Source organism: Aythya fuligula, chromosome 1 (genome assembly GCF_009819795.1).
Source record: "Aythya fuligula isolate bAytFul2 chromosome 1, bAytFul2.pri, whole genome shotgun sequence".
Taxonomy (NCBI): domain Eukaryota; kingdom Metazoa; phylum Chordata; class Aves; order Anseriformes; family Anatidae; genus Aythya; species Aythya fuligula.
The window spans coordinates 123,661,223-123,686,335 of NC_045559.1; the positions used below are offsets into that span (position 1 = coordinate 123,661,223).

General features: G+C 37.2%; 1 protein-coding gene across 2 annotated transcripts in view; it reads right to left on the minus strand.

The window, feature by feature from the left end:
- The window catches only part of POLA1 (DNA polymerase alpha 1, catalytic subunit), a 199,593-nt gene that overhangs the window by 27,212 nt on the left and 147,268 nt on the right, over positions 1–25,113 (minus strand). For both annotated transcript variants that reach the window (XM_032191650.1, XM_032191640.1), the window contains exon 36: positions 16,114–16,210. In XM_032191650.1, coding sequence (XP_032047541.1) covers positions 16,114–16,210 — 97 coding nt within the window. The remainder of the gene's footprint in view (positions 1–16,113; positions 16,211–25,113) is intronic.

The following is a 25,113-nucleotide window of genomic DNA, read 5'->3' on the forward strand; positions in this document are numbered from 1 at the left end:
CAATGCCTCGCCTGTTTACTGCGAGTGTGGTCAAATGGTTTAACAAGTTGCCCAGAGAGGCTGCGGAGTCTCCAGACATAGAAATACTGAGCAGGAACAGTCCTGAGTAACATGCTGCAGTGCACTGAGCAGGCTGTTGGACTAGATGATCTACAGAGGCACCCTCCAGCCTCAGTCGTTCTGTGATTCTCTTGCTAAGACTGAGTTGGTATCTTTTGTGCACCCCTCTTGTGTCCATACAAACATCACCAAATATATAATCACTGCCTGTAGGAGATGTTTGCAGTCTCTTGGTCACTTCACTTGACTGTAAACCTTGAGCTTTTTGAGCTGTTTCTTAAGTTAGGAGTATTCAAACTTCATCTCTCCTAGGACCTCACTGTTGCACATGTAGCACAAGGGACAAATTTTAGCTTGAATACCACCAAGTACACAACCCTTTGCGCGGCATATCCAGTGGTGGATCATTTATGGTTGGGCAGAAAACCCTACCCACGGAAAGATGAAGGATCTTCTGTTCACTCACTTCCCCACCTTTGCATTTAAGTGTAAAGCAAAGCATCAGATGGACTTCCTCTGAAGGGAGTAAAACCCTTATGCATACTCCTGCTCATTCCTGAGCTTACTACTGTTGCCCACCACGGCTCATTTCCTAACTTATCACTCTGTCTCTTTTTTTTTTTTTTTAAAGGCAATGTATATCGGCTGAAAAGATAACAGTGGCTTCTTACTATATAAAAGGCCTGCCACGGTGGTGATTTATGTTATCTTTATAATTAGGATATATTGCACTGGAGAGTTTTGCTTTCTAATTAAAGTCTGTTTGACCTTCTGGCACTCCTTGGGCCTAGCTAGACCCAATTGGTGACACAAAGCACCCACACTGTGGAAAGCCTTAAAGATTTCTGTGTATGTTCAACAGCATCTTTTTTTCTTGAGCGCCGCTTGTAGTTCACACTCTGCAGTAGAATTCCATTTTTAAAACCAAAGTATATACACCAATCTGAATTATGCTAAGAACACGGTTTATCATAATAATAGCCTTCAGAAATGTCCTATTCAACAGAAATACTGTCCTACTTGAGACATCACAAAAACATCAGCTTGCAACTGCTGAAGAAACTTCCCAAGAAGGATGTACTCCATCTGTAAAATTGCTGATATCTGCAGAGAAGAGAGACTTCCTCCCAAATCATATTTTATGTTGAGAGGATAAAATCTTCTTTATCACACACTGTTCCAGAGATTTTTTTCCCTTTCCCACTAACCACATCCAGTACAAGACAATACAACATGACCTGTTCCCAAGCTGCTCTAACTCTAGAACTCTTTGGAAGACGCCCATCTAAGACTTCTGCTTAACAGCGTGCAGTACTTTTTAATAATGTATGCATACAGATCTTATTTAACACTTCCCTCGTCGAGAAATCTCACAGGATAGCGGGCACAACAGCAATGAAATCCAAAGTTTGGGGAGTTTCCACTAAAAGTGGAAATCTTAAATTTAACCTCATTGGGTTCAAGCAACGCAAAAAATAAAGCCTACATTTTGCAATGGACTATTTCATTGTCAAGCTGTACTGCAAATTGCCTTCTTTTATTGTTGCCTCTCCAAATCTTTTAACATTTCTGTTTCTCAGGAATTTCTCCTACATTTTCTGTATTGTGAATTTTAGTTTTGTTTTTGTTTTTTCAAGTCAGATTCACTTAATACAACTGGCTTTTGGGTTTGTTTATGTGTCTTCTTCCTTGGCACTAATGCTCTTTCCTCAACTGTAATTCAATACAGGCATTTCTCCTTTCCTTTATAAAATGTAACTTATTAAACAAACTAACATAAATCTCTAAGACAGTCTATTTAAAAGTTACTTTAACAACAATATTCTGTCATGCTCTTGATTATGGTACCAACATAGTGCCACGGACTTACATGTGACAGTTGCACGTTCTTCACCTGTCTCTTAAGAAGCAAAGACCAAACAAATAAAACCCACAACCTAGCTTTCCCCCTTGAAAATGAAAGGTTTATTCTGTAATTGCTATGTTACCAAAAAAAAACATAAAAATACTTCAAATCCTGTTAGACTGCAACATATTTTTGAAGTGTGATATTGAATCACTGAACTACCTTTGCCACAGTTAGGGTAGAGGCACACAGCCAGACAACTGCTAGGTGCCCTAAGGCGTGAATGTCCATTGTAAAGCTTTACCACAGAAATGGCCTATTGACGTTATCTTACCACTTGTTAATCTGTGGTTATATCTTACCCATCTTTTATTTATCCTCCATTTATAAATTTCTATTTATACCATTGAAAAGTGTGAGTGTACCTTTACTCACCTTTCACTTTTTTTTTTTTTTAAAGGGTGCTAACTTGAAGGTAGGCCTAGGGCCTCAGTGACAGTAAAGCACCAGCATCTACAGCCCTGGAAATACATGTTTCTAAAATTTGTAGTAGGTGACACTATACAGTGATAAGAGCTGGAAAGCAGAAGCCATTACCCAAAGTATCTTAAACAATTAAAAAAAAAAAAAAGGGGTGGTGGTGAAGATGGAAGTTCCTGAAAGCCTAGCATTGCTATCACTTTTAAAACAAAAACAAAACTGTCCTGATTATCATATGTACCCCCTGAAAAGCAGTTAGTAGAACTGAAAGAAAGAGAAAAAGACCTCACTGGTACTCCAAGAGGTAAACCACAGCCACCAAAACTGCTCTCCTACACTACACATGTGAGGTACTTACCCCACTAGGCTTCAAGAGAAACATCTTACAGTGGCTACCACAGCTTGACCTGCTGCTTCCTTTTCACTTTCAAAGACCTTCGCTTTTTGAAACATAACTTCACATTGGAAGAGCTAAGCAAACCCCAGATCTCCATGAGTGAGGTAGAAAGTTTTTTGCCATGGCAGCCGTGATACCTGGAAGCGGAGAAGTGCTGAGAGAATACCTGTGCACACCAAAAACTCGTAAAAATGTTTAAAATTTGTTAAAGCAATACAATAAAACCAAAATGAACTGGAGACCTCAGATCTTACACAGAAGTTCCAAAAGGCACAGACACTTTACTGCAATTTCTGATCAATACCACAGCTTCCCTCTTCTGGAAACACCAAGAAAATATTGTTTTGCTGTGGTATTTGAAGCTTGGCTTCAACTGGGAAACAGCAGATGAGTCTTCAGAGTACAGAAGCAGAAAAAAATAGAAATAATGTTTTAAACTTGCATCCATATTTTCAGAAACTACACTTTCAGACAAGAACCTTTTTATTTTCCTCTTTTTAAATGCTATATAAGAAGAGTTGCAGTGGTTGTGCTTCACCAAATGCATATATTTGTATGTTCCAACATCTGTTGCTTTTGCAAAACCACGGGCATACTTTTTTTTCCAAACAAGAAGCTGCACTTTTGACTTCTTAAGTACTATTTCAGATAATTGAACTGTGTCAGGTTATCACAAAATCACATGCATGACAGCCAATTTCACATTCATTGATTCCTGTATTATATGTAATTTAAAGTAAGGAATAATAAAATTTTTCAACACCACAGTCCTGATGTAGGTAAGCATCATGGATCAAGAAGACTGTAGCTCCGTGTTCTTATTAAGTATATTAACCATGTTTGGTTTGGTCATTCACCACTAGTTAGTTTTTATTAAGGATGTTTTAAACTACAGGCTCTGCTCTAGCACAAAGTAAATAAATACATCATCAAAAGAAATCAGTTTTTAGATGAATACACATGTATATGATTCATGAACAGTACAAAACTAAGACATATTTTTAAGATTCTCTAGTATTCCTCTGCCCTCCCCCCAAAATATGTAACACAATTTCTAACAGAGATGTTCACCTGATAAACATGCTTCTGTTATGTTCTGCTGGTCATTTACTCTACGTATGTTGTCACGCTAGGAATATGAAACAATACCGTAAGTAAGGCAAATGTTTTAATTCCAATTCCATAAAATTCTATTAATGTCAAATATTATTTGTTTTTATTATCTAAATAATCCAGCTTAGGCTGTCACTCACTCCTTTTTATTCATTTTTTGTTTTGTCTTACCGCGTGCATCTCTCACAAAGTGAAAAATGTCTATTTAAAGATAAGTGGAAATGCTACAGCACACAACGTTTTCATGTCAAAATAATTACATTATTATATTCTGAGTTAAATAATATAACATAGGAAAACATTTTGATATGGATTTGACAGTTGCAATCCTGGCAGGATCAAATCAACTTCTTCCCAACTAATTTCTGCTGGATAAAAACAAACAAAGAGCTCCCAAACCCAAATCAGCAACCCCTTCAAAGCCCCGTCACAGAAGCCGGTCATGACAGAAGGAAATTCTCTTGGATTTTTTCTTGGAGGCTGAGCCAAGTTCTGATCTGTCACAGCACTCTGCTCTGCTCTCAAAAGCCAGAGGAATTATACTGGCCTGGAACATGACAGTTGGTAATCAGATTGCTATGAGTTGATATTGGAAATAATTTCAAAATAAATTAACAAAAAGGTTCCCTCTCTTTCAATCTCATCAAACTAGTCTCTATCATGGAAAAAAATTGTTTCTTTGCTAAAAGAGAGGACTTGAAAATTGTGGAAGTGGAGGCGCGGTTGTGAGTCAAAAAGGTAACAGCTGAGGTCTTGCACACTTGTGAAACATGTCCAAAGAGTTTCTTGTGCACTCTTTATCTTCACAGCAGTAATACCCACAGCTTTGAGCATGCTCCCCCCACAACAGATACATTTCTACTGGTTGACACTACCACATTTTTCTGATGGGGAGATGATGTAATACTCCTTTAGGAATGGAAGATTTTTTTTTTTTTGACTTAATAAACCAAACTCAAGCTGCACTGAGACACTTCTCTGTAATATGCTGCATTTCTGTACAAATATCACGCTCAATTTTTGTGTGTTCTACAGAATAAAAGAAATATTTTCCATACTGCTGTTCTTTACATAGCCTCACAGCCCTTAATAAAGACTTTATCTCCACCCATTTCTTAGAGAAAAGAGCATAACTACATTTTCACATCTTTGACATAAATGCTTTGTTTTTTACGGATACAGAAAGATATCTCAAAAGAAATGTCTCCTGTGCAGTTATTATGCTTCATTAAGTATAATAATTAAAATAATTTTATTTGCGGTATTAATTTAAATCTTGGAGATCAAGTAAGGATCCTGGTTTTTTTCTGTCTGTGTTCACAAACAATGCATCTGTGTGTTTCTTCTAAAGGTCACTATAATTCAAACTGGTCTTGAGACTCGTACGCTTAGTAGATACAAGCTGAAGTAACTACCACCATTTAACATCAAGATGACGACAGATTCACATCACCTATGGACCCAGGCCAAATTTGGGAGCTTAAAATAGTTCCTGGCAAGTATACAGTAAAACGGTTGCCTTTTATAAGCATAGAAGAATTATACAAAGATACACATGGATACCAAGTATTAAGGCTTAAACTGTCCCACAGAAATTTCACTTCATGATTCCAGCAAATTATTATTTTCTTCACTTGACCCTTTCCCTTCTGATTACAATTTTCTCACTTTTTATTAGCATCACAAATCCTGATCAGTTACATTTTGCATCACCCCTTTCACATGCTTTCTGTTTCCTGTTGCTCAATGTATTTTCCTCTTGGTGTTTCTCTGTATTTTGATATTGTAATGTAATAAATGCATATTTGCTGGTATGATGAATTTAAGAGAAAGATTTGTATTCCCAATGTCATTCTGGCACAGCACAGTCTTACAGAATGAAAAATCAGCAAATATAACACTTTACAGTACCCTTTTCAGTCAGTCTACTAAAGGTAGACTTATGACTTATTTAATATATACTAACAGAGTTTCCATCTGTTTAATTTTAATAAAATATCAGAACAAAGCCACCATAAAATGTCCTGAGTATTAATTCTCTTCTCTTACCATGCAGTAACCCACTGTGGTTTCAAAACGCACTATTAGACAAGTTTATAAATTAAGTGCGTGCAATAGCGAGTAATAAATGAGCACAAATTTGAACATATATCAATATAGGAAAAACAAATTTTTAAAAAGCAGTTTTACTCAAGAAATGAAATTTTTGGTCCATGAGAAGTCAGCTGCATTCCCCTTGTCTTCAGTGAAGTCACAGTTTCACTCTACATATACATGGTCATAAGCCAGTGTTTTTCCAATCATCTTCATAGCTAACAGCAGATACTCACCCCAGATCTGCTCAACCAAATTCCAAAGAATAAAGTTTGGAAGGTGTTAACTGAAAGCACATAACTTTCTAACTCCAGCTAGAGAACCTTTAAAATTCAAAACCAAAATGTATCAATGATGAAACTGAAGAGGCAAATCTGTCAGCATTACAGACAAGGTTTCCAAACTAATTTTAAGGGAAATAATAATTAAAGACATGCATGCCCTTCCACAACCCTCTGACACTATACAGGTTATGAAGAACAGGAAAAGGAGAGTTGGCATTATGTGTAACACTGTTCACCATCTTCAGTAGGTCACTGGTCTTTTAAATAATCTCTAGTGAACAAATAAGATTTCAGAAAGTTTTTAGTAGATAATTACACTTCCTGATTTTGTAATTAGTGGAACTACATGTAATTACATAATAATTATGACGGTAATTACGTAATTAAGATGTATAATTATGTAGTAAAAAACATTATGGAAATAAAAGCCATCAACTGTATAAGCACAATACATTTTTAAAAATAAATTCTGTATCATCTGTTTAAAGCTACCATTTTCCTCAAAATATCAAAGTGATTATGAGCCATCACTGGCAAGTTCTAAAATACATTTCTTATGCGACTTAAAAATCATACAGATAATTGTATCTTTTTTTAAATCTCTTTAAAACCTTACGTTTATATTACCCTTCTGATGTCTAGGCACATACATACCGAATGGATTATACAGAGTTAAATTGTTTATATTTATATTTCCAATTCCTACTGAAATATTTTTTTTAAAAAATAGCATCAATGTCAGAATTCTAGTATCTAAAAGACAGGATTATTATTTTTTTGAGTACACTGCCAGATCCATCAAATTTAAGAATCTTATAAAAGGAAGAAGATGCTAGTCTTGCATTTTCCACTAGAGAAAAAGAGCTTGCTGCTGTGAGAAGCAGTAGTCACTAAAAGAGGCCTTGTTGCTTCTGACTTGCCTTTAACAGCACCAAAACCCCAAACTTATTAACACAGATGAAATCAGAAAGAACGAAATCTCTATAAGAAAAATGTCAGAGCTGCAAATAAAGAAGCAATGAAGAAAAAAGAGCTTTAAAGAATATTTTCTCTTTACAGACGCTCCTGAGAGAACTGATAAAGCAGCCAGACTACATTAGATAGAATAGCCTACTGCACAGGCTATAACAAGTTGGCATATATTTATATGCTTAAGTAGGAAAAAAATGCTGAAGAGCAAATGAGAAGATATTTTTCCCACACAAAGAAAAAAGACCTCAGTAGCAGCAGGGTGTTTATTTGAAGTCAAATAACCATTCCAGTTCAGGAGGAGTCAGTTAGTTAAGCCAACTACTTCACATCCCACCTGCAACATTACACACAATGTGCATGAAAAACAACTTCATTAATCAAAACTACTTTATTAGAGGTATGAGCCACAGCAAATGCAATCCTGTCATGCCACAGACATCCCACATTGTGGACATATCACAGCTGTTGTTACTTATTATTTCTATTTATTTCATTCACAGACAGAGAAAATAATTCACAAGAATTCTTAACTCCACGAGAGATGTCACAGGCTGTTAAGCTTAGTGTTCAGAGAAAGGGTTACAGAGACGTACAGTGGGTATAACGAGGTGTGCTTAGATTTGGTAGATTTAACAAAAAGACCCCATGAGCAGAAATAGAATGGAGGAAAAACAGATACAGGACAACGTCAAACTGGTAATAAAAAATACGATCATTATGGAAGGGTAACTTAAGATTTACATACACTACTTCAAAAGGGTCAAAATACTTCAATGGATATTTTTTGTTTGGAGAAAAGTTAGTGAGATTTAAAAACACGTAAGAAAGTGACTCAAAATTTTAAAAGTTCGAAAATCTTCCTCTACAGAACACATGAAGGAAAAATGAGCAAGTGCTTCTAAGGATATACCGAAAGATTAAATTAATGAATATTAGTATTTTATAATCTCTTCAAAACAACTTGTTTGGAAGACAAAGTACTTGAAATGTGCAGAGGAGTAATTGTTTGCTTGGATATAAAGAGCACTAACTCTAGCGAAGTGAAGTCTCAGTGATACCGTCTAGAGATGAGATGCCAGCAGAAGGGCTTTGTTTATTGAGTCATACTCCTGTCAAAATGGTTTTGCCAAGTTCTAGCTAGTGCCATCTTAAAAATAAACCCACTAAAGTGTACATGCACATAGGTTATTTATATGATTTTCCTTTATCTTCTCCTGGAAAGCGTACATAATCAACTTTTACTGACTTCAACAAGTATTCTTCCGTAGTCTTTTTGCCTGCCTATCCATAAATGCCATATAGTTCTGATACCCAAAGTCTCCATTTTGTTATGCTGGTTTCACATACAATACAAGCCTACCAGCTCTCTTACACATGATCTCCTTCTCCTACCTCACTGAGCTTCCACACTGCATCATAGAGCAGGAACGACTTGCTCAGGCCCACCCACTTATCCTACTTGCTGTTTGTCTCCCTCCCTCAATCTCCCCATCACCTGACAGGAGTACACACACTAGACCACACTGACAAGCAGTTCTGCCAATGTCTCCATTATAAACTGTCTTCTTTCAAAGAATACCTCCATTAAAAATTCACTTCAACCTTCTACTTGGCGCACCAAGTTATGAACATACTGAGAAAAAAACCCAATGTTGAAATTACAGGATTCACACACATATCCAGAGATGAATTTTATTTTTTTATCTAGGACATACAACCTGAAAAAGTTTCATTTTTCCCAACAGTACTTTGCAGCTTATTCCTCCATAAAGTAAACTAGACACTTCTGGTATTTGTACGCAAGGGTGAAGTGAGGCACATACACGGCTGTGATAGGAGTGGGAAAACATCCTCTGAACAGACATTTGGATTTCCATGTGTATGTACATTTACAAGTATATGATCTTATATATGCTAAGTAGAATATTTGATTATATTCTACTTCCACAAACTGGCAGATACTTTGAAGACATAGGTCTTCCTGACAAACAAGAACATTTTCCAAATCAATCCTCTCATCCTCTCTTCTACTTATGCATCAAGCTGATATGCCCAGGCTTTTTTGGAATCTGACAATCAGGGGCTCAGTAGCTGAACATATTCTGCAAAAGAATATACTGCAGCATCTTTGCAATTTCTGTCCCTGAAATACCTAAATGCACTGCAAACAACACTCATGACCCTACCTCTCTCAGAACTGGGATGGTGGAAAGGTGGTGGCTTTCAGTCCCATTTTATAGTGTGATACAGACACCCTACAAACAGGATCCTATTTCTCTAAGAAACTGCAGCACGATCTGAACAACCTCAATGATATTAATGCACTGCTTTTGGAATAATGTTGTAGTCATTGTGAATAAGGAAACTACAGCATTCTTATCCAGGCTTCCATAAAGACTTAATTTATGCTAGGAGGGGGAACTGAACTAGAGACATCTGTGTGAAGCACAGTAGTTTTACTGACTTTATGTGGGCTCCGTTTCTCTTCATTTTTAAAGGTTTTCATTTTACTGTAGAAGCAAAATGAAAACAGTAATATCTTTGAATATTTAACAATACCAATTTTTGAATGGGATAATGATATAAAGCTTACTACACTCTATTTTGATTTCCTGATGACATAGCCATTAAAATACATTGGTTTCCATTTCTGAAGTTAAAGCATACAGAGTGAGTATACTCCTGTATTTAAACATCACATGTTTAAATCACTGATAGTTTTCCTATCTTTTTTCCATCCAAATGAACAGAGGATACTTTGCTACTCCTATTGCTTTTTGCTGTTCTGACTGTGCACCTAAGCAGCAATATCCTAACCAGCTTTGCGAACCTCTAAGTATAAGGAAGCACTAAAACATTTTGAGTGCATTACGAGTCACAATGGAGCAGTTTCTCCTGTCCTTTTTTAATTAAAAAAATAATTCAGAGCAAATAGACCTGACACTATTACTGGCAGCTGTAAATTAGTGCTTTTGGCACAGAGATACTGAAAATTAAATTGTTTTTGACCTGATACTAACCGTGTACAGTTCCTAATTTAGACAGACAGCAAAGGAATTTCAGAGTTTCACTTATTTAGCATGGAAACTAGGACCCTCGCACAATGTTAACATACTAAACTATATCATCATGAGAGACATTAAACTTTCAGATGAAGAGAACCAATTGCTTGGAGGTAAATGCTACAAATAATAATAAATAATAATATAACAGATAATAATAATAAATGCTACAAATAAAAAACAGTAATTATATAATCCAGATATTCCTGAATAGTATAACTGACAGCTGACATCACTAGTCACTGAAATAGTAAAACATCATGTAGACCAATCAGCTTATTTTTAATTCTTACAGGCAGAAGATAGCTCAAAATCTAGTTGTAAACACGAAGACGACAAGAAATAGAATAATAAACCACAGGGATGTGGAAAAAAATAAATCGTGTCAGCCACTGTAATTTCCTTGGGTAACAGAAAACAGATTAGAGGATATCTAGTAGAGGTTACATCCTAACTTCAATCTGGCTTTTGAAATTGTCTTCCATGATATTTAAGAAAATCCAGGAAATGTAAATGAAATGAACGCCAACCTGTATGGTGTAAATGAGCTGAAATGATAAAAAGAGCATTAATGGACACCTGGATAAATATAATATGTGGGGGAAGAATCAACATAGGTTGTGTTACAAGGCAAGACCCATCTCACAAACCTATTAATAATCTCGTGAAGCGTTCAACAAGCATGTGAACAGGGATGATCCAACCGATACTGTCCATTTGGCGATCTTTGTAAATGTCTCCTACCTAAACCTTTTAAAGAGAAAAACAGGCATGGCTTAAGAGGGTATAGATAAATGACCAACCAAAGATAAGAAACACAGCTTAAGTTGTAAGTTCTTAAGATGGAAAACTGTCACCAATGGAGTTCCACAGCCACCTCGACTATATTCATAAGTGACCTGGGAAAGGAAGGTTGTCAATAAAGATATCAACTTGCTTGTAACACTATGCTATGCTAGAGTCAGAAGTAAAGAACACCAGGAAGATCTTGGCAATCAGCTAATGAAATGGGAAATTAATTTAGCTTAGATAAACATATAGCAATAGGCCTAAGTTCTTTTCTAAACCTTAATTATGCAAAAAATGAACTCCGACACGATCACAAGCATACCTAGAAGTTGAACGGTACAAAACCACAAAAAAGTATTAGCAATTACTTGGAGAAAACAGAGAACAAAGCAGGTAGTATCGTCTACACCACAGTATAAATCCATGGTTCACCTTCATCGTGAAAGCTCTGTCCCTTTCTTGGCTCCCATCACAAGGAGGAGAAAGTTCTAAGGCAAGTGAACAAAGAAGTTAAATTGTTTCCAAATGTGGAAATATTAAATAGATCAGGAGTCTTCAATGTGGAAAAGACATGACAAAGATTTGCTGGTGGGATGTGAGAGAAGTTTACAAGTTTAGTACCAGCATGAAATAATGTAGGGATCTGTTGTTGTCCCGTCTTCCAGCACAAGAACCAAGAAACTACAAAGGGAAACAGCGACTGTTTAAACCCAAAACAAAAACTTCATGCAACAGCTGCTGGACCTGTAGGCCTTCTTGATACCTAGTGAATGGATGAACTCAAGGGAAGACTGGATGAGTTCCATTAAAAAAAAGTCTCTGGAAGTTACTAGATAACATATTCAGTGGACAAAATCTTTAAGATTAAATACTTAGAGGCTGGGAGAGTCTTTGGGAAACAGCAACATGTATAGTTGCACTGCTCTTGTATTCTTCCTTTGGCACTTGTCAGAGACAGGGATCAAACAAGGCTATATGGACTTTTGTCTGATTCCATATACTTCTGCTGTTCTAAGATTTTCAAGAACGTATTAGGAAAACATGGTGAACTTTGTTTAGAAAAGCATGACTATCAACTGCTCAGGGCAAAATGATGGGAGGTCTCGAATGAGACTCATTCTCTGCACAGGTATTTGTCAGGGTGCTGGTCTATGTACTTTTTTTGAGACCTGAAGTAAGAAATATAATGTATTCCCTGATTCATCTATAATATAGATTTTGTAGACAATGTAAAACTGGCAGGAGCTGTAAGTATGCTAGAAGATCAGATTAGGGCTTAAGGTAATTTTGAGGAAGTAGATCTGATTTGAAACCTTCCTCTGCCACACTAACCTCCTATCTAACAAAGAAAAGCAAGAAGTACTGTTCCTCTGTACAAATCAGAGAATCATTAAGGTTGGAAAAGACCTCCAAGATCATCTGGTCCAGCTGTGCCCCCTCCGCCAGTATTACCCATTAAACAATATCCCTGAGCAGAATCATGGTACATACATCAATACATGTCCACAAATAAACACAGGGTGCAAAAATGGTTAGAAACAACGATTCATGACAGCATATAATGGTTACAATAGAACAGAAATGAAACGAGTGAACAATGTTGTTGCAAACATTGTGAACACCATACTGGTATGAATAAACAGAAGAGCCGCCTGTAAAACACGTTAATTAATCTTTCTGCTGTGTTCCACTCTGGTGGAATGAATCTGACCTACTGAAGGTCTAATTATTGATGGTTCTTTAACAACAACAACAACAAATAATAATAAAAATACACACACAAAAAAAACAACACAACAAAACATGCAGAGAATTAGAAAACTCTTCCCTAAAACCTCTCCAAAAAGTTCAGGTTTGTCGCTGAAAATGACACAGAAGATAACATACGGGCTTTAAATATGCAGAATTCTCTTAAAGAAAAAGAATAGAACATTGCCCATCATGCACAAAATAAACTTTAGAAAACAACATTCACCACAGATGTCCAGAAAAAGTCTCTACGGTAAGTAGAGAAGAAGAAACTGGTTGAAAAAATCTGACAGGCTGTAGAACCTGCATCACCAAAATTTTATTTTATTTTATTTCTATTTATTTTTTTAATTTATCCTCTCTTTAAAATGCTGGCTAGACAGACAATCCTATTGATCCTCTTGCAAGAAAAGGGAGCAGGATGGATGACTTTTGAACTCCCAATGACTTCACAATTATTCTTTTAGATTCCATCTCAATAAATAGCACAGATCTCCAACATAAATAGCAGAACAAACAGAAGCCTGTTCTGCAATTAAGGTTCTCTGTTTTGAAGGGGCAAATACAGAAAATGCAGGCGAACTAGCAGTGGAATCTCAAGGTTCTGAATGGAGAGAAAGCACAAATTCCTTCCAGCTACAGCGGAAAACACATTTATAACATGAATCTCCAGCCACTGAAAACTCTTTATAGAAGACCACTCCAAGATGAGTAACAACCTAGAACTGCTATCAAGAATAAACAAAGCTATAAGCATGAAGAACCAGTCTTTAAAAACGCAGAAATGGTGATAAAATGCAGAATTGCAAAAAGCCCATGACATTTAGGCTTTCTACAACAATTTCTCTAAATAAATAATAAAAAAAGCAAAAAGCAAAGACCCTCCCCAAACCAAACCAAGAGTAAATAAATGGCTTTTTCACCTAACTAATAAAGAAGAAACTGAACATACCAAAGATATACAAAACCTAAATTAATTTTTTACTGCTATCATTGGAAAGCACAGTGCTGCTACTCACAGGTCAAGGACAGAACAGCTTGTGAACAATGGCACAGAAACATTTTTTTTCTTTCAAGAGAAAAAAAAAAAAAGCTTTATGTTTTTAAGAGAGTTCACTACATTTCCAGTTCAGGACTAAATTGGCATATGAAAATTATTTCAATACTACAAAGCTTTACATTAATTGTGACAAATCAATACACTGTGCTGAAGTTGAACCGCCCAAGAGAAGAGAGGGTCCTGGCAGAGTTCTAACAATTCCTTGAGAACTGCTCCGGAAATTAAGTTTATGTAACTTTCTCCAACTAGGGGTGAGGGTCCAGGGAACATTTTCTGATTAAGGCAGAAGGTGGGAAATCATGTGAATGCAGAAGCCATCATACTATTTTTCAGAAATAATTCATTAACATCGAAGTCTAAAATTATAAATGAGATTAAGCGGTCCGAAATGAATGAAACCAAGACAATGAAAGTAAAAACAAAATAATAATAAAAAAGCCCTAAGCCTGAGATACAAGATTTCTTTCATCACATAACTACAAGTTAATGATATAATGCAGCTATGAACTATGAGCTATATGCGACTCAAGAGAGCAACACAAGAGTTACTTCGAGCAAATGTACAGGTGCAGTGCATGAGACAGTGGATAGATGCCATCCAGAATAGCACACTCTTTCTAGTTCCTCACATTCAAAAATGAATTCAACCTAAAAAAGTCTAGAGGTATTAGTAGGAAGGATCATACAACAGAGACCAATTCCTACTAAAGAAAGCTGTAAATGTCTTAATATAAAACAAAACAGAGATGTCACCACTGTTTCTAAAAACACAGTGGAGAACATCAAGGAGGGGAAATAAACATTTAGTAAATGAACATAAACTAGCCAAACAAGTTAAATGGGAAAATTATAGTGAGTTTTCAGTCATCATCAGATGAGGCTCTGAAACACATAGTAAACAATAGTGAAAGGTGAAGAACCACCCACAGGTTTCAAAATAAAGTGCCAAAAACTTGTAACATCTGTGAGATGTGATGGTAGCAGGGGATTGAATATGATCACCCTTGAAACCACTTCTATTTTTATATCCTTATATTAGACAGAAGATCTACACACAAAGACATCCAGCTTCAGCTAGTATTAGATACCACTATTTGACATTCCTTCAGTACATCTACAAAGTTATATTAGACTGAGATGACCATACAGGGTGACCTTCCTTGCCTGTACAAAACCATTCTGAAGTGCAAGCATCAGATTGAGGTCACTGTCTTGAGAGGGATTAAGAAAGGAAATGAGGAATTCTAAAAGAAGAAACTTAACCATAACAGGCCAAAAACAGACTGCTTGCTTATTTGAGCATTTTCTTAGCTAAGAGTTTACAGCTATGTTGGTTTTCATATAAAGCTCATCAAAATAACAACATTTAGGGAGACTGATTCTTATCTCTTTCCATCACCCAGCAACTTAGCTGGTGACACAGGTCAGGGCTGGGGAAAGACTTCTGCAGCAGAACAGCCATCAGATCAGCAGTCTACAGAAGTAGCGCTTTTTGTTCACCGGCACCACCAAGAGCACAGTGGAAGTGCTCTCTGTGAACAACACACAAAGGTGGGCTCCAAATTCAGTTTTATTCAGAACGCCCCACCAACCATGTATTAGCCCACAATCAGAAATATTCCTGTCAGCTTGAGAATCATTTAGCTGCACAAAATCCATAAACACATTATAGCTTGGAGATGGTAAATATTCCAAATATTATGGTAATTGGAAGATGACAAGAAGAAAATAAGTCTTCCTAACACTAGATTAATTTGTGGTTTTAGCAGAGCTTTGTAGACAATTAACTTTGCTGCTTTCTTGTGACATCATATTCTCCCCAGTAAAAAGGGTCTCTCAAACATTAAGTCAGATATGTGTTAATTGGCTTCTTTTGGACACTGCATGAATATGTTTTAATTAATCTATTTACTGAAGTTGACATGTCCTTCCAACTTCGTGCAAAGAGATTTCTCTAATGGCATAATATGTAGGAAAAGCACTTTTTCCAAAGCACAATTGCTTCAAAAGAACAAAGGATACGTAATCTTAAATCTGTTATTCCAACACAACACATTCCTCAATTCCCACCATCCTACTTTCTTCTGTTTTCTCTTCTACATTACAGGATAGTAATTCACGTTTGAAGAGTACAACTGCATAGTTCGCGTTTCTACAATGCAAGTTGCTATTAAGCTATAGTTAATTAATTAAAAATCTAAACTTACCTTTATCCTCCTCAGTAATCACTTTATCCATTGCATAGTCCACATCAAAGATGTACCGGTAAAAGCACAGCTGAGTGTACAGGGCCTTATCAGAATACTGTAATATAAAAAGGTAGTAATTAAAAACCCAACTGAAAAGTGTGTCGCTTGCACTTATTTCTATGCCTGCTCTCAAAAGCTGATTCTTTCTGTACTTTTCTAACAGATTATACGTTCTGTTCACGTAATATTTTGTACTATTATTACTATTATGCCAAATCTCTTTATTATGTCTCTGCACACTTTTTCCTCACAATTTAAATCATTTATATAAATCATACTAAACTTATCCATTCTTATAGACACATAAATCACATTTATCTATTCTATTTATGATGTCTTGGGACCAAAATAAGAGTCATAAGAACGATGGGACAAACAAATAACTTTGGTACTTTAGTATATTGCACAATGCAATGATCTCAAAAAAGAAAAAGAATTAACATGTATTTTTGATGAATACAGGTGTTTGACTATATTCCCTCCCCAGACACACACACAGCTGTGGTTACATAAATTGTGAACATTCAAATAAGAACAGGTGCATATATACCTTTACAGCTATGTCATCACCTTACTCTCTCCACACATCTGTGAAGGGCTACTGCATGTTAGCAATCACACGTTTAGATCACAAATCTGCAGGTGTGTACATGTGGAATATCACATTCAATTAAATGCTCTGAATGTCAGCAATGTCGAGCCTCTGTGCTGTTCCTCTAGTTCAAAAGTACGTGCCTCTGTGCCTTCATGTCACCACTGCCATTCTGTGCATTAGAAGATTGCTCAAATAGACATGAGATTCACCTTACCCATGCTACAACTAAGCCCTTTCAAGTTAATTGTCTTGAACTCTTGTCCAATAAAACCATGTCCCAGTCCCTGCTGTTTAAGATACTGGGGCTGAAATATTGACCAACAATGGTTTGAAGACTTGTTGTGCCTTACAAACGTCTTGATCAAGAACGAAATAACCATAACTGCACCAAATGTGGAAGTAGTGTCCATTTTAATACATTTAGTATATATGTAGAGATGAAATCTTGGGGATTTTCTTGATGAGCTATGAAGCCAACAAAGAATGTCATTGGGCCAATGTTAAATTGACACTCAGTATACTACAAGGAACATGAGACTGGAAACGCAGAGGAAGAGCAACTGGTAAACTATTTCTGCTTATTGGAATTCTGCTTTCATTTAGCTTTTTACATTTCTACCCAACCAAGCCAAGTTTTGTTACTTACTTCAGCTAATTTTACACTTCTACTGACAGGTTATAAAGTATCTATAACTATTAAGCAACTCAAATGGAGACATTTGACAACCATTACTACTGCTTAGTTATTTTTTTAATATATTTTAACATTATACTTTTTTCCACTTCATGTGAACCTATTTTAAAAAAAGACACACAGAAGCTTATTTTATTCCTTATTAGCTATTCTACGATATGCATCATCATTATACTATTATACACCAGTTATTTTTAGTAAATCCTGATTACTGCTTCCTGAAGAAGAAAAAAGGAGGACGACAGCGATTAAGTTATTTGTTTAGTTTTTTAGATTCAGCTGTAATTGCTGGTACACATCTCCCTGACTGCACACATGAAGCAGGTTGAATAGAACACTGAAATTACCTCCTTCATAATAGTTTGTTTTGATAATGTATTGTGTGTCGAGATGATGAGAAACAGTTGCTGTCAATTTGATTAGCCATTATATTTTTATGTTAATTGCCATTATTGGGTCCATTCTGTTTAGTGTCACCATAGAAGCCATACAATGTTAGCATAAATAACAAATTGGAGTAAATTAGGAAGATATATTTTTGCCAATTCATTTTAATTGCCCCTCAGTCCTTCCGTCGGTTAACGCAGCTGTTGACCCATAATAAGCGCTAGGTCAATATAGCTGCTTGTCAATTCAGAAATGCAAAGTGCTGTGTTGCTGGTAATGGATATACAACAACCTTTGCCAGCCAACTGAAGCAAACGAATGACAACCCACATGAAAGAATAAAGCATCAGCTATAGAGTTTAGTGACCTGATATTAGTAGGCAGGCTAATTGAAAGTCACTGCTTAAATGGATAAAGAAAATACAAAACTCAGGATGTAAAAATTTACACACGCACACATAAGTAGACATACACATATACATACACAAACTTTTTTTTTCTTTTTTATTTATTAAAATGATAATGTGCTAATACCTCCTTCCCTTTAGCATCCTGCCACATTTTACAATTAATCATTTGGTGGAAAACAAATGGTTTTGAAGACTTCCATGCAACTATAAGGATTACAGTGTTACTTGTGAAACTAAGGAACAGGTACCTTCAATGTAAAAGGACAGTAAGAATGACTTGTATCATCACTCCGTACACTTTATGATCTGATAACCTGTAGGCTAAAAAAGAAAAAAAAAAAGAAAAAAAAAAAAAAAAAAGGAAAACCCTAACCCTAGAACTTCAAACCCAAGTTATATTTTACGCTTAACGGTGAATTTTTGTGCAAAGAAAACTTGACAGCCCTTAAGTTACCATAAGATCTAAAAGATCTGCTAAATTCATATCATTTATGTATTCTTTCTTACCACAGAAGACTGAACAGTGAGTACTGGAAAATAAGAATCTATTTTGAAATTCCTGTTTGTTCCATGATGTTTGATTTTTTGATTTCATTAAGAACTGACTGTAGCGGAGAAGTCTGTCTTTTTGACAGCTTGCATTCATGGAAAGAACACTCTGTACCAAAGCAACCAAGCAACTTTTTTGTTGTTGTTGTTGCATTTAGAACAGCAGTAAACAGATAGAGGAACCAAAGATATATAGTTTGCAATCACCACAGTTATTCACTCCTTTGACAGAAAAATTAAGCTTGTAATAGAAAAGTAACAGATGAAAAAAATAATTGTGCTTGGCCAACAAATATTCATCTGAAGAAATCTAGGTTTGATATAATTGCAGAACTGTATCCTGTAGCGTCAAGAGGCCAACTGCAAATCCCTGACCTGCCTTCCCAGGACAAATACAAGCTTACACGGATTACCTAGTAGGAAAACAACAGTATCTTCTTAACAGAACTGGTGAATCACAAACATCAGAAAAGCAAATTTTCCCATGAATAAGCATAAAAATAAGGTACAAAATGCTCAGTCATAAAAAAAAAAAACGATCTCGCTCAGTTGACACATGCACCAGGAAATGCTCAGTAGGGCACGCATTAGGAAAGGAGGCTTCACAGCTGCAACGCATTTGTATTTCTGGAGTTCTGCAAGGTCAGCTGTGCCTCCATACATGTTCAAATCCACCCTGGCTTGACAGTAATAAATAGCTTAGTATTTATGCTGGATCTGCTCATGTTTGAATAAGATACTGGACTAAAAGGTAGAACTGTTGCATCTTCTGTCTCACAAGCCCCTACGTATTCAGCTCCAGAGCAAGGCCACCTCGAGTACTTGCCTACCTCTCTTGAGGCCAGAATTCAAGCGGTGAATAGTCCCAACTCCCTCGTTCCATAGTGAAGCAATCAGAAAGTAGGGGATTTTTCCAGACACTGGTTTACAGCCCTTTCAGCAAGAACAGAGAATCAAACTTGTTTTTTCTTAATTTTGCAGGCAAAGGGTGAGAAAATTGCCATTGCCCACCCTTGCTCCTCTCTTTTGGAAATGCCAAAGCTTACTCAGCTCAGGTCTCTGAAGGTAAGGGACCCTAATGGACTTAATTGTTGGTGAGCATCCTTCCCACCCTGCATACAGTGCGTGAGAAGAACTTATGCTGCACTGCCTCTTACCGGGACTTCTCTCACAGCAGCAAAGTTGCTGGCAGCTGTGTACAGATACAGGTGTTGAACTTACAAGGCCCCCCCCCCCAGTACTGGCTGTTTGGGATTACATCACAAGGAACTTCAGCTGAGGTGCCTCATTCTACACCCCCCTAGTAACAGGAGCGTGAGTGGCTACCACACGGCTTTTACAAGTCCCTTCAGTAACTGAGGGCAGCATGGTGACCTAGAGAATCCAGACAAGAAAGGTCTGAGGAAAGGAATAAGGGACAATAAACCCAAAAAGAAGTCGATGGAAATTCATAACAGCAAAGAGCAGAAGACCGAACTAACAACTCTAGTTGTGATGTTTCATTTACCTCGTACAGTGCTGCTCTAGTAACCACACCCTAAACAGCATGGGAAGTTCCAGATCTGGAAGCGTGCATTTGAGCAGTCCAGAAAACCAAATGCCACTACTTCAACTCATTTCCTTTGGAAAAAGGCTGCCCAGGGAGGTTGCTGAGTCTCCTCTGGAGATATTCAAGGCCCATCTGGACACCTACCTGGGCAGCCTGCTCTAAGGAACCTGCTTTGGCAGGGGGGTTGGACCCATTGATCTCCTGAGGTCCCTTCCAACCCCTTCAATTCTGTGATTGTGAATTCCTGTATTAATCAGAGAAAGCAGTGATGCTCAATGCCTTTTCTCATTCTTTTAAAGTAAGCGTAAGTCTTTAATTCACTTTTTGGTATCTCCCACATTTCCATACTTCTCCGTAGTCCCACCATACTCACGACCCTCTACATTTTTTTCTGCATTCCTTTTTTCCTGCCCCTTTCCTTCCTCTGCACCTGGCTCACTCTCGGCCCTGCAAGCCCTCTCCGTGCTGTTGTTACTTCGTGCCCTCATCTTATTGTTTTCAGTTGTGTCACCTATGGCTTTTAAGGATGATGAAGGTAACAAGAAATAAAATAAATAAATAAAAAATCCCCACTTCCTAGCTTGCTAACTCTACTAGATTGCTTTGCAAAGGAGATAATTTCCACAGGCTGCAGAAGTTATTTGTATTACTTCAATTAATTATAATACAAAACAGTGGCACCACTTCATTAATCAGCTGCTTGAGAGAGTTACTTTTGTGAGAAGTCTTTTTGGTAATTTGATTAGAAAGAGCAGCGGCTCTTGCTAGTACGATACAATTCAGTATGTCCAACAAACAAACCATTTAGGGCTAGCTCTTAATACTTTAAAAACAGGAAAGAAAGCAAAAGGAATAGAAAAGAAGCGACCTGGCAGAAAATTGTCTCTGAGACTTTCTAGGCTTGCATGCAGCGGAGCGAGGCATACAGGAAATACTTCAGTGCCTTGAGAGGCATTTCCTCCCCTCCCCCCTTAGAAAGATGCAGTAATTAAAACCTAATTATTATCTTCATTTTAAACAAAACCTAAAGTGAATACCAATTAATAACAACATACTAATGAGCATCTGCTGTGATGAAATTGAATATGAATGTGCTGCAAATTTCGGGTAATTTATTTTTTCGGGGAAGTGCCACTGGTCTCAATCTACTGCTGGAAGATTGTATAGACTGTACACATTTTCCATCGTCTCCCTTATGTGCAGCAATTTCTATTTTTGAAAAGAGGGCACTGCTTAGCACTGTGGATTTATGCATCCAAATGCTACCCATGCCATGGTGATTTCAAGGCAATAAACTGAAACTTGAGACCACATTTTACCCAACCTGCATGGGTAAACAAGCCGGTAGCATCACACCAAGCCGGTGCAGCCCCTGGTCCCTACCAGCCTCTGGTGGCAGAGGCACCTTTACAAAAGGCCCCGTGAAGTATGAGTTAAAGCAGCTCCAAATACTCACCACGTGCTTACCCCACACCCCATGCTAGCTACTGCTGACATCTACTGAAGTTTCGCTTTTTCATACATCCCAAAAACGTAGGTAAAATATAGCGCTGGTCTGTGTTGAATAGATCAAATTAAACCATGCATCTAGAATAACTATTTTGTGTGAAATAAATGTATATTGAAATTGCTAAGCTCTAGCATGCAGTTATTTGAAAATGTACTCGGTTCCAGTAATTAGCAGACACACTAGAAGTAACTACAACATAGCCTGAAGAAAGATCCGTTTTTTAACTGAAAAAAAAACCACAGTTTATTCTATTATGATAGAGAAATTTGTTCTTGGGCTCTGCCTTGTATCCAGTACTCAAGCTCATCTGAGAAGCCCAAAGAGATCTGGCCATGCGAACACAAGTCTTGACTAATAGGAGATCACTTGCCTCAAATACCCTCAGTATACAGATTTCCTTCTGAAGTGTTCTTTAGTCTAAAATTATCAGCATTGAGATGCTTATGACTAATTTTTTATATTACAGATACTTCATACAATTATACAAAGGAGACAAGCACATAAAACTTATGACCAAGTCTCCAACAAAACCAGAAACACTATCTGCTCTGAAGTACCTTTTTTCTAAGAACATTATAACAGTAATCAGTGACTGATTGCAGACATTAGCTCTAAAGATTTTACATACATGTGCATACACGTGTACGTACATACACATCTATGCACTGCACGTATTCACGTCTACTCCTACATCTGAACACAGACCATACATTTGTGAAAATACAATAGCAAACATACATTAGAATGTTTTTTTTTTTTTAAAAAAAAGAGTATTCTAAAGAAAAATACCATTCAAAAGTCTCAGAAAAGTCCAGAAAACTAAATAATGAAATGAATATAAAGCTGCTTTTTATGCAGAATGACAAATAAGATCACATGAGGTGGGTAACTTCCAATGTAGTCAAGGCGGTCCCTTTGGCCAGTTCATCCCTGCTAAACAAAGCAGTAAGCTCAAGTGCGTAACTGTTACTGTCCATGCTACTAGATTTTCAACATTTGCTGATTCAGTTTTGGGCTATGACAAGCAAAGCTATGACACCAACGGGTCAGATACGTGCCCAGACCAGTCATGGTGGCAGCATGGCTACAAACGCACTGCAGGAGTCCCAGGCTCTGCCCCAGCAGACCGAACCCACAAGTGTCCCTGCACAGCGGGCACGCAACACACCACCAGCCTCAAGCTGCTGCCCAGCCTCTGAACCTATGAGCCATACACAATAATTATTTTATCTTGCGAGCTTATGGTAGCTCAGATGACACAGAAGAGAACCCAGGCCAACCACTGTCATACACATAAATATCTGTAACCTCAGGTCTCTGGTTGGAAGATACTCAGTGCTGGTACTTGACACCAGGGCAATATGGGAAAAAGGTACAAGACTTGGTTTTGTCCAAATAATGGAAGACTTCGCATTCTAAGTCAGAAGAAGGAAACCTTAAAAAAATTAAATATCTGCAATGTAACTTGCGGATGTGGTGAGGCTGCAGAGCTCTCCCTCTGAAAGTAGCATTATTACATAACTGAGGCATTTGCAGGCTAGCCAGTCTGAAGCGTGAAGATCCATCCTACACTGATATTCTTCTGGATGGGGATCGTACAAAAAATGAGCTTTACTGGACAGTCGATGAAAGAGACACATCACTCTAGAACCAGACTCTCCCAGCAGCACACACAAACAGAAATACAAAACTGCTTCTACACGGATGCACTAAAAGTTACTCCAGAGAAGCGTCAGCATGATCCCCAAATCAACTGTATTTCAAGAGCCTCTGATCAAGAGTATTTGCCCACTTAAAATAGCGTGCTGCTTCAAACAAGAAGCATATTATATTAATATGCTCTTCTAAAACTCATCTTCCACTTGATGTACAGGACAAAACTAAAAAGAAAAAAATCCCTGTTTACATTTTTAAGACTAAAACAAGCACTTCCAGAGTCACTAATTTCTGGATTTCTGGAATTACCTGACCCCTAACAATCTGGGGTGGACAGTAAGAAGTAGGTAACAGAAAAGGCTTGGGGGAAACACATTAAATTGAAAGCCACCTCTGTACAGCAAAGCTGTCGCTGCTCTGGAGATAGAAGTACCAGGGCCAAGCATTCACCATCAACCTCAAGTATTGAAGAAGCTAGAGCAGAGCCAGAGCTCTGTCTTGTTCTAGAGAACTGGCTGATCTACTCGTTGAGTGAGGAGCACTCAGCAGTTAACTAACTGTAGGTCATTTGCTCACTCGAAACAGGAAAAATAATCACACACACGGCAACTCTCATTACTGCATAAAATTCTTTTACCTTTCAAGTCATTTCATGTATTACTATACAAAATTCCAAAATCTTTTTTTGTTTGTTTCCTAACAAACAAGAGATGAACCACAAGTTTCCAGGAAACTTACCCTATAAGATGTATTTCTACAACTGATCAAATAATTAGGACTATGCAGCTGAAACCTGCATATGAAACCTCTACCTTTGCTCATGAAGGACTCACGAAGCATGCAACTCATACATTATTTTTCAGGACCCTCACTTCTCATAGCTGGAAACCAAATAAACCAAATGGGGACCAACCAAGAAGATTATCTCAAACTGCCTTACTAGGGATAAATTCTTCCTGCAGTTGATGACATCTAATGTCATTAACTCATGTATACAGAGACAATGGAAGGCCTTTGAGCTTCATGCAGTGATGAGACCAACTGTGAGCTCACACAGATTCATACTGCGGTACAAATACACTGAGATGTCTTGAGTACCAATCCCCCAACCCCAATTACCTTGCAGTAATATGGAGCTGATAGTTATTTTTTTCATTTCCTTGAGAAGTACTTGTGGAGTGCCCAGATACCACACCTCAACTATTTCTGGGCTGCCAGCTAGCTCATGGGGATAGATGGGGCCACCTGACCCTACAGTTCTACCTCTATTGTGAAACAAAACTTTTTTGAGGTTTCATTTTCCTATGGAATTATGAAAACCCTATAAAGCCAGCCTTTAATGCTGAAAGCATTGTGCTGAACAGTCATTATTCTCAGTCCTTCCTGTGAAACTTACCCTTTCTCAGCCCATACACAAGCACAAGCAATAAAAATTTTAAATATTTTAGGTGAAGGAAAGCCTGTGGCAGTAATACAAAAAATACACAGGAGCAGAAATATTAAGATTTTAATTCAGGCTATAAAAGGCTTAGATGCTACCTCTATGTTTACAATTCTAAAGCCTTTTTTTTTTTTTCCAATCACGTTGAACGATATTCTGAAACTAAT